This window comes from Kryptolebias marmoratus, linkage group LG12, assembly GCF_001649575.2.
Source record: "Kryptolebias marmoratus isolate JLee-2015 linkage group LG12, ASM164957v2, whole genome shotgun sequence".
Lineage (NCBI taxonomy): Eukaryota > Metazoa > Chordata > Actinopteri > Cyprinodontiformes > Rivulidae > Kryptolebias > Kryptolebias marmoratus.
In genome coordinates, this window is record NC_051441.1 from 24692815 (window position 1) to 24702814 (window position 10000).

At 37.4% G+C, this 10000-nt stretch overlaps 1 protein-coding gene across 1 annotated transcript in view; it reads right to left on the minus strand.

Moving 5' to 3' along the window:
- The window catches only part of LOC108251625 (sarcoplasmic reticulum histidine-rich calcium-binding protein), a 19134-nt gene that overhangs the window by 6887 nt on the left and 2247 nt on the right, over positions 1-10000 (minus strand). Inside the window, exons 2-3 of the mRNA XM_017441975.3 lie at positions 2780-2916; positions 2384-2452 (exon numbers count right to left, since the gene is read on the minus strand). Of these exons, the coding sequence (XP_017297464.1) occupies positions 2384-2452; positions 2780-2916 (206 nt within the window). The remainder of the gene's footprint in view (positions 1-2383; positions 2453-2779; positions 2917-10000) is intronic.

The following is a 10000-nucleotide window of genomic DNA, read 5'->3' on the forward strand; positions in this document are numbered from 1 at the left end:
AATGGTGGAGCTACCCATTACTGAGTCCTTTTTTTTTGACACTTTGATTTCAGTTTTGGGGGGTTTTCGGGTTTTTTTGAGCTATGGTCTTAAACTTTTGATCAGCTGAAAAAAATCATGTTTGAGTGTAAATGCAGTTTTCAATTAAATCCCCGCTCAAAAGTTTTTATCTCTTATGCTGATTTCTTCTTTTAATATTGTGAAGCTCTACTTAGAACCTTCTTAAGATCCAATAGTGCAAAATGCAAATTCTTGCAATTTTTTGACTGGTCTTAAGATTCTGATCAGGTGTGTATTTGACCCAGTGGTAACTTAACAAGATTTGTAAAAATAAAAGGTGGAACTCCCAAGAAGCTGCTTTAGCTTATACAGGAACCTCTAAACAAAATACATTACATTTACAAAACAATACAATTTAAACCAAACTAAACTTGCTTTGGTTAAATGTGATAAAAGGAAAGATCCTTTGAAATCAGACCTGGGGAGGCCAATCTGCAGCAGTGGCAGAATTGAATGGCTGGCTGGATTTTGCCAACTTAAAACAACTCCAATCTTGAAAATTTAATAGTGGTTCATGCAAATGCTGTTATTTAAACCATTATAATGCTGTTTATTTGGTGTTGCAGTAGCTCGGAGGTAAGCCTGAGACTGCAGGTTTGAGCCCAGGTTGCATCAGGAAGAGCATTCAATGTTAAACAATAAAACAATCGGGAAATCTTTTGTGCCAAGTTTGCTTGCTGTGGCAACCCCTGAAAAAAGAAGAAGCCAAAAAAAAAGAAGAACAATCTAAAAACAGCATACTGCTGTTCATTTCACACTATATGATTATTTCAGTGGAAATATTTTGATGGACCAGAAGTGCTACAGCTCACTGCTGCTGGCAAATAACTACAGTATTCTGTGTAAATAACTGATGTAAATACTGTGAAACTGATGGTGGTGTAAAGGTTTTTAAAGTCGTGTTTGCATGAGCCACTATAGATTGTTTTTACTTTAGATTTGAGCTGTTTTAAAACTGCATTGATCCACTTTAGTCTTCATTCAGCTGTTAGCTCATCACACCTGTCAAATTTAAACTCCATTTCCCCAAGTTGAGGTCGTTCAAAGAGCCACCTACAGCAAGTAGGATATTAATTATTTATAACTTTTGCACAGAACCAACTTTAAAATGGCTGGAATATCCCTTTGGGATATAGATGTGTATCAGTCAATAGTTACTATTTAAACTCAATAGGTTAGATTTCTATTTAGTACAAAACACATATAAAACTAAAAAACAGTATCCATTATTAGGTGTAAACGTTAGTGTCAGATACTCTGAAATTCCGATCAAATGTTGGATTATTTCCCTGAATAACTTAAATATTTAAAACATTTAGAAGACACATTAAAGTGTCGATCAGGGAAAAAGGTTCATACATGTTTTAGGAATTGGATTTTCTCATCAGGAATAACCATTGAAAATCAAAAAACAAGTGGTCAACTGATTTCTGGTCAACAAAGGAAGAGTTGATATTTAAGAATGGTTTGATTTTCTTTCCATATTTAAAATAACAGAACAATAGGATTACTGGCAAACCAAAACAATTTAATGACCTATTTTTAAATCTTTTCACACCTGAAGTCGTCAGCAAGACAACAGCGCAACAAAGATCTGTTGGAGTTAAGGCTTTAAGCTTTGTTCAGAGACATACATGGGCTGTGATGAACAAACATGGACCAGATACACCATTTTACTTAAACAATAAAAGAATCTGTTTCAGTGGGGACAACATGACTGCAGAATAACTTGGCGGCACCTCAGGACTATCTGAAATTCGCTTCTGATTCTTGTGCAGTTTCATGTAGTCTTAAATGGTATTGTTATTACCTCTGCCAAGGGGATTTTGTTTTTGGTAGTGTTGGTTTGCTCCAAGTTTATATTTCAAAGCAGATGTATTTTTTCTGAACAGAGCTTACCTTCCCCCAACACTGACAGGGCTGTTTTATTTTGGTGAGGAATCTTTGTTTGAGCTGCCTTCCAGTGTCAAAATATGAAAAAATGGGTCATTAATTTGCTCCTGTTGTATGTAATTTCATTTTTTAATACTTTATTATAAAAAGAAAATCAAATAATTTCTAGATATGTTTTATAATTTTTTTGACAATAAGAATAAAAATGGCTTGTATATTAAAAGGAATGTTTTTTATTTTAAAAGGAAATTCTTATAACAACTTATTTTTGTTTTTTTAACACTGGTTCCTGATGAATAAATTATTAGGAATGAAAGGATCAGAAAGAATTGGTTCTCGGTCATGCTGGATGTCACATGATGAAGCATATGAAGTTTAGGCATTTTCTTCGCTGCTTGAGGACACAAAGGTTACATGTTTATCTTCTTACCTTACAGTCATCACAGTGTTCGGACTTGTCTCCTTCTTTGCAAGGACATTTATCACAGCTGTCGCAGTGCTGTAAGAAAGCACATAAATTAGGAAAAAATTATGCTATTTTGCTATTTTAAGCCAGCAGTTTAGAACTTTTTGTTGCTAACACTTTACTACTTTTAGCTAATGTTTTGCTACTTTAAGCTAGAGTGTGCTACATTAGCCTTTAGCTAGTATTTTACTAGTGTTTTGTTACTTTTTCTTTTAGCAAGCATTTTTGCTACACTTAGCTTTCATCTCAGTTTCATCTTCTTCCAGAAAATTTCATCAGTCATTCAAAACTCAGCATCACAATACACTACATTTTTGCAGAAAATGCATTTTCTCAAGTCAAATAAGGTTTCTGACTTACCTCACAGAATTCACAGTATGAGCACAGAGAACCTTTGTGATAAGCATCATCGTCATCGTCATCGTCATCATCATCATCATCATCATCATCATCATTATTGTCATCATCATCGTCATCATCATCATCATCATCATCATCTGTACAAATTGTAAATATATAACTTTAAGCTAAAAATAAATTTGTTTTTTAACTCTCAACATTACATGGCTTACCAACTAAGTATAATTTTTAATCTCAAACCTCAAAAATGTCAGAGCAGTTCTGGTTGAAAACGTTTGCACTGTTACTCTTGAATCAGACAGTTATTTACTTCAAAGTCTGTGATTATTTTCCCTGAAGACTGGTCAGTTGGTACATGCTGTGTACATTTTGTATGTTTTGTGTAAAATGTGTTACAAAGAAGAATGTTAAACATACTCAGTCTGCGTAACTATGTGACAAAAAAATAATGTGGTGTACAAATTCATAATGTGGCATTCTCTTCAATTGCTGTGAATGTTTTTAGGTTTGTGTTGTTTTGCATAATGGAATGGTTTCATACAAAACAACAAGTGGGGGGAAACAAACGTTCTCCAGCAAAGTTTGTTTTAAAAGGTAGTATTTCACTGCGCTACCCCTTGTAGACAGTAGTTGGCTACTCAAAATTATCATTTGCAGTCTTTTAAATTCAGATTGTTTTTGACCCAGAGACCAACCAGTTGTGCGGTTGTGTTTTGGTTGTGTTTGGTTGTGAGTGGTCAGTTTTTAGAAATGATATCTTATGTGATTTTGTGCAAACTGTATTCTAGGTGGTGCACATTATTTTGTTGTCCATCTCTGCCCACATCAAGCATGCCTCAGTCTGCTTTCTACCCACCTTGGCAGCTGATCCCATGTTAATGATTTAATCTGCTGGAGTACAATTTAGAAATAAAGATAGGCAGACTTGGACTGGTTTCTTTAGTAATTATTATTTTTCATTGGCAAGGTTTACAAACCCAGGAAAGTTTTCTGGCAGAGGAGAGCTCTTGAGCACGTGTCAAAATACAGCTTTAGTGTTCTTGAGATAGGTTAGATGCAACCAAAAACAAAATTCAGGTGGGTTCAAGATGAATTAGAGAAGTTTACTTTTGTTTTTGTGACTATTCCAAGAGAAAATTTGTTGCACAAATTTTTTTTAACATGTTCAAAACTCAAATGACAGGACTGCACGCCTCTGCAATTGACGCAAAGAAACTGGAAACCACAAGGATATTTCAAGACATTCTGGAGACTCCTCCTTAATAAATGCTACTTTAACCTGTAGTTGACTTTTTCAGGTTTGTTTTGTTTTAGAAGGCTGAAAACTGCTTTGACGTATTTTCTCTGGTAAAGTTTTGAAAAATAAGGAAGAAAACAGGTCTTATAAACACTAAATGTGTCCTATAGGCTTGCGCCTTGGGAGACCTCCGTCTTTGTACGTATTTGTGTGTTCAGGAAGCACTTGTGCATTTATATATACATCATAATGTTGCTGTTGTTGTTTTAATTCATGTAAATACACTGGTGTGATACCTTAGTATATGTTTTGTGTTTTCATATGTTTGTCTATTTTGGACTTATAGCCTCCACCAGAAAAATTCAGGCAAAATGTGAACGATCGTTGCAGGGTCTTGGCAGGTTTTCAGTTACTCCACATTATGCAAAATGGAACATGATAGGCTTGTGGTGGGTTTGAGAATGCAGAAAACTTCAGTAACAAGATGGTGGTGGTTTATTGTTGTGGTTGCAGTGTATTAAAGTCCCAGGACTGCTGTTTGAACAAGCAGGGCAAAGAACAGCACATTGTGGTTCATGGTTCAGTGTGGTGGAAGAAATGGCAGGGTATCTATGACATAGGGGCCAGTGTGCAAAAGTGTGGTTTGCTTGTTGAGAAATTGAAGCCTCATGGCCTCATGCTCATCTTAGACTGTGATCATCACAAGAAAGCAACCTCGCACAGATGTCATATTGATTGTGATAGCATTGAGCTACTGTGGAGTGATCTTCTAGCGCATATCTGCATCCTGACGCAGTCCAAGGTGGAGCAATTTTCCGTAGTAGAAGTATATAATGTGGTGAGGGTGAAAGAGAATATGGTGTGGACATGGAAAATAGCTGGTGAAAACCTATTTGGCAAGTACTAAAAATGTTGTCACACTGGACGATGACCAAGCTACACTTTTCATGACCTACACAACCTTTTAGAACATGGCTGGATCTTGGTAAACTTGGAAAACTTCCTTCAGTGTAAAGGTAATCATAGTGCTATCATAACACTCTTAGTACTTGCCAAATAGGTTTTCCAAGCTGTTTTAAATGGCACCAAGGTGATCTCCTGTTCCCCACCACCATGTTCTATACTCCTGCCTTGGTACAACTGTCTCTGGCCACATCAGAATGCAGCTCTGGGTATTACATCTGGCCTAAGTGAGTTTCATGACCATGTCACAATCACAATCATAGCCTAGGCATGAGGCCACATTGTGGTTACACTGCGCCCACTCCAATGAACCATGATGACTTTAACACAAAAGTTTTGTGCATGCTCAGAATAATCAAGAACCCATCACACTCTAGAAATAATGTGAAGTTCTTAATATGCATCTAAAGACCTCACCAAAACCTTGTAAAGACCATCCATTACTGCAGGACCTTGTACATTGTGCATTGTTCATCTTTAATTAATAACTGCAACAACATAGCCATTTCTGTTATTTAAATAATGTAAATTTGCAAAATCGCCTTTTAGTCCTACCTTAAGACTGCAAAAAAATTCAAATTTTAAAACCCTGTTTAAATCTTGTTTTGATTCTACAAATCAATTTATACTGTTTGCTTCTTATTTTGAAGATTTAACAATGTTGGGTCAAATTATCCAAAAAACAAACAAACAAATAAACAAACAAACAAAAAACTTATAAAAACAAAACAAAACAAAAACAAATTAAAGCTGCAAGCAGCGTTGGGCGGCCCTCGCAGCTCAGCGCCGCTCCGGCCTTGCAACCACGGGAGCTCTGGCGACCACTATCTATGCTCTTGCGCCTTTCCTGCACCGTCCACTAGGTGGCGTTTTCAGCTAATGTCCCAAATTGCCTTCAGTCAGGATCAGTACCAGTCCTGTGCCATGCTGTGAAGTTTGACATTCCTACGTCAAACAGTTGAAGAGTTAGAGCACATGGGCTCTCGTGACCTTGACCTTTGACCTTGTGAACCTTAAGTTAAAAAGGCTGCTACTTGACCCGTGGGGAGTCTCGTTGTAATGTTTGACCTACGTACTTTGCGTCGTTTCAGAGTTACAGTCACCCAAAAATCCTTAGTGGGCGGGGCTTAAGTGTTGTCATTAAATTACCACTAATGTGTGCAACAGTGCTTACTGGTGATGCACAAAAAATGTCATGCAGATCGGATGAGGTATCAGTGAGATGTAACTCTTCGACTATTATAGGGGGCGCACTGGAGTCAAATTCCAGTATAATCATTTTGGTCTCCTCAGAGGTTAACAAAGGGCATTCATGTCCAGTTTGGTGCAAATCGGATAATGCATGTGTGATTTAGAGCCAACCGTATGCAAACGGCGAGGGATTGGCGTTCGCCATTCTGTCACGCCCACATTATTCAGGCACCAGTCAGTGCTGAGAGAGGGACTCTGCATCATCTTGTTCTGTCATCCAACACAGGCTTAAATTTGTATGAGTGAAAGAGAAAAAAGGACAAACTCCAACAGGAAAACAGGTTACTTCCTGTTGGAAGGGGGTGGGGTTAAAGTGATGTCACAAATTGACCACGTTAATGTAATTTGTACTAGTCTGTTATGACCCACAGAAAGTTTCATTAATCTATGACCTTGTATGTTGAAGTTATTACACCGTGATGTTTCATAGCGAATGGCCAGATTTTGAGGTTTGGCCACGCCCACATGCTTTGCTGTAGCAAAAAGCTTTTGATAACTTTTGACCTTCAATGTCTCAAGACTGAGCTAAGTGATTCTGAAGCCTGTATGTCAAAAGCTGTAGGAGGCGTTTGATCAAATGCGAAGGCTGTCATCACCCAAAATCGGGTAAAAATCTGAAGTTTGACCGACTTCCTGTAGGGTTTTGATAATGGCTCCAAGAAATTTTTTCATAGGTTCTAATATGTACCGAGTTTCATGATTGTGAGTGAAAGCATGGCTTGGGGCTGCTTTTTAAAAGTTTTCTAGGGGGCGCTGCGGAGGAATTAGGCCACACCCACCAAATATGGCACTGCATTTCTGTTGGGGGCTGGACTAGTATCAGTCATAGTGATTTGCGTGCTGCTCAGCTTGATAATGTGGAATTTAGAGCCAAACATATGGCAACAGCGTTACGTCTGACTTCGCCACGCCTCCCGGTGAAAACTCATGGTGCTTTAATGCAAGTCAGACCAACTTGTTATCTGACGCAAGATTGTGGTGATTAGGTCAAGGGGAGTCAGAGATGTGGCGTTCCAAAAAAAAAAGTGACTTCCTGTCCTGAGGGGGCGGGGCTTACATGACGTCAGAATATAACCACATAGGATCGTCAGGCATCCTACGGGGATGACTCATGCCAAGTTTGGTGCATGTCGTGCATTGCGTGTAAAAGTTATTACGTTTCATTTGCTTCGGCGAGTACGTCAAGTTCGCCGCTTGGCCACGCCCCCTGAACATGCTCAAAAACTCACGATTTTGATAACTTTTGATCCCCCATCCCTCAACTGCATACCGACCAAGTTTGTAGCCGATCGCTCAAAAGCCCTAAGAGTTCGTTCAAGTTCGACATCAACAAAAGTCAAAAACTGCCAAAATTTGCCATTTGATCCAAGATGGCCGCCTCCCTGTACATTTTAGGGCATACCTCCAAGAGACTTTTTTTCGTCATTTGGGGTGTTCTGCCTATGTGCCAAGGTTCCAAGCCTCTACGATTTATGGTTCATCCTATCTCACAATAAGGGGCACTGTGGAGCAGTTTGGCCACGCCCACTTTCGATTCCATTAAAATCACGCGATGTCATGCGGGGGACAATTTTCGGTGAAGTTTGGTGAGTTTTTGAAAATGTTTAGGCCTCCAAATTTGGGATCTCGGAGGGAACGGAATAATAATAAGAAGAAGAATTCCACGGAACACAAGAGGCCTTCACAGCGTTGTCGCTGCTCGGGCCTAATAATAAGAAACAGTACAGATTCAATAGGCCTTTGCAGCGCTGTCGCTGCTCGGGCCTAAAAAAGAACAACCAAATATAGCACTAGTTAAGTGAAGTGTATAGTTTAAATCAAATTTAATTTTAATCAAATTTTAATTTAATTGTTGGAAAATATATTCAAAAATATTTGAGATATCGTTTAATACCAGTAAAACTTACATTTCAGAAGACAAACATTAATCATAATCATCTTTTATATTTGTATTTTGTTAAGTTTTTCAAAATAAAAAAATCTAAGATGAAATCTGTTATTATGCATTATTAATATTTGTCAATTTTAAAATCTGTTGTTACTTTTGTTAATGCATAAAAATATTCCACATTTATTCCTTTGTTCCCATCACAATATTTGATTGCTATTTCCCTGCACTTTTGACAAACCCATACTAAAATACATCAAAATGATGATCTATTACTTTTGATAGCAGTTCATTGTATGACATAGACAAAGTTTGCAAAATAATTAAAAATATTTTCACATAAACAAGAATGGGATTTTGGTAAAACCACTAAGCAACCCAACACTCACTGGAGCTTAGTAGTTCAGACATACTTTACAGTCAAACTTTAAATGAGTCACAGAAAGTTGGACTGTTTTTAATATTCCAATTATTATTGCTGGAGTGCTTTTTTGTTGATAATGCTGGTTCTGGGGACCAAATTTTGCTTCCATGGAAACACAAAAGCGACAAATAAAAGCTTGAACTTCATATCAGAGTTTATTTATTTATTTTTAAATTTTTTTTATTGAAGTTGAAGGGTCTTTTGAATTCATCTCATCTCTTACATAAAACAGAAACAAATGATGTGCAATGACCACACACTTTTGACAGTTACAGTACAATACAATTTATAGTTTGAGCATTTCTTTCTGCCTGTCTTATTAAGAGTGCCTGTCAGGGAGTGACAGACACAGGTGCGTGGTTACCATGGTGGTCTTACTGCTGCTCTGTAGTAGCTTTAACTTGTCTGTTATTCTTGGTTCTCTTTTCACTTCTTTTACAGTTTATATTCATTCTTCCTATGAAAGGGATAGTCTGGTGATTTTGGAAGTGATGTTCTATCCAATAATTATCAGTAGTTAGTACCTTATCAACCATGACATCAGTCACAGAGCACATAGTGTGGAGAAAAGACTTTGTCCAGGCTAGGCTAATGGCTAGCCAAACAAGGGCCAGGTTTTAAAATTGTCTTTCTCAAACACAACAAACTAGTGTGAAAAAACACTACATTAGCTTATATTAAAATTCTATGCTTTAGCATGACACCATTTGTTTAGTTTGTTACTGTTCTCTCAACCAAACAATGTCTGTTACTACATGAATGTATGTGTGCTGAACATAGATAGACAGTGTTTATGTCGATTGTACTGAGGTTGCTGAATGCATCAGTCCACCTTATCAGCATGCCCAGTTAGTCCAAAAGGTTACTCACTTCTCAGCAGACAGATGCTTTCAGCAGCCTCAGTACAGTTGGCATAAACACGGTCTATCTATGATCAGCACACATACATTCATGTAGTAACACCATAGACATGTACACGGACACGGTTCTGTTAAGAAAATTAATTAAACAAATGATGTCCTGCAAAAGTGTAGAAGTTTAATATTAGCTAATGTATGGTTCACAACGGCATGTTGTTTTTGAAAAAGAGTTGTTACAAAAACTTAAAAAAATGTTATAAAAAGGGCAGTTGTTTGGTTAGGCATTAGCCTAGCCTGAACCAAGTTTTTGCCCTTTTCTCCATACTCCATGCTTTGTGACTAATGTCATGGCTCATAAGGTATTACCTATTGATAAGTATTAGAGAACATCAATTCAAAAATGACCAGACTATTCTTTCAACAATGACTACAATCTCTAACTTAAAGCATTTATAGTGGTTTTAATAAAGAATACTGTTAAAACAGATACTCACTCAGACAAGTGTTAAGCATCCGCAGCAATGGTCCTCACAATCAAGCAGCACATTTTTGCACTGATCTCAGATGAATCATGCTCTTCATGCAGTACTACACAGCT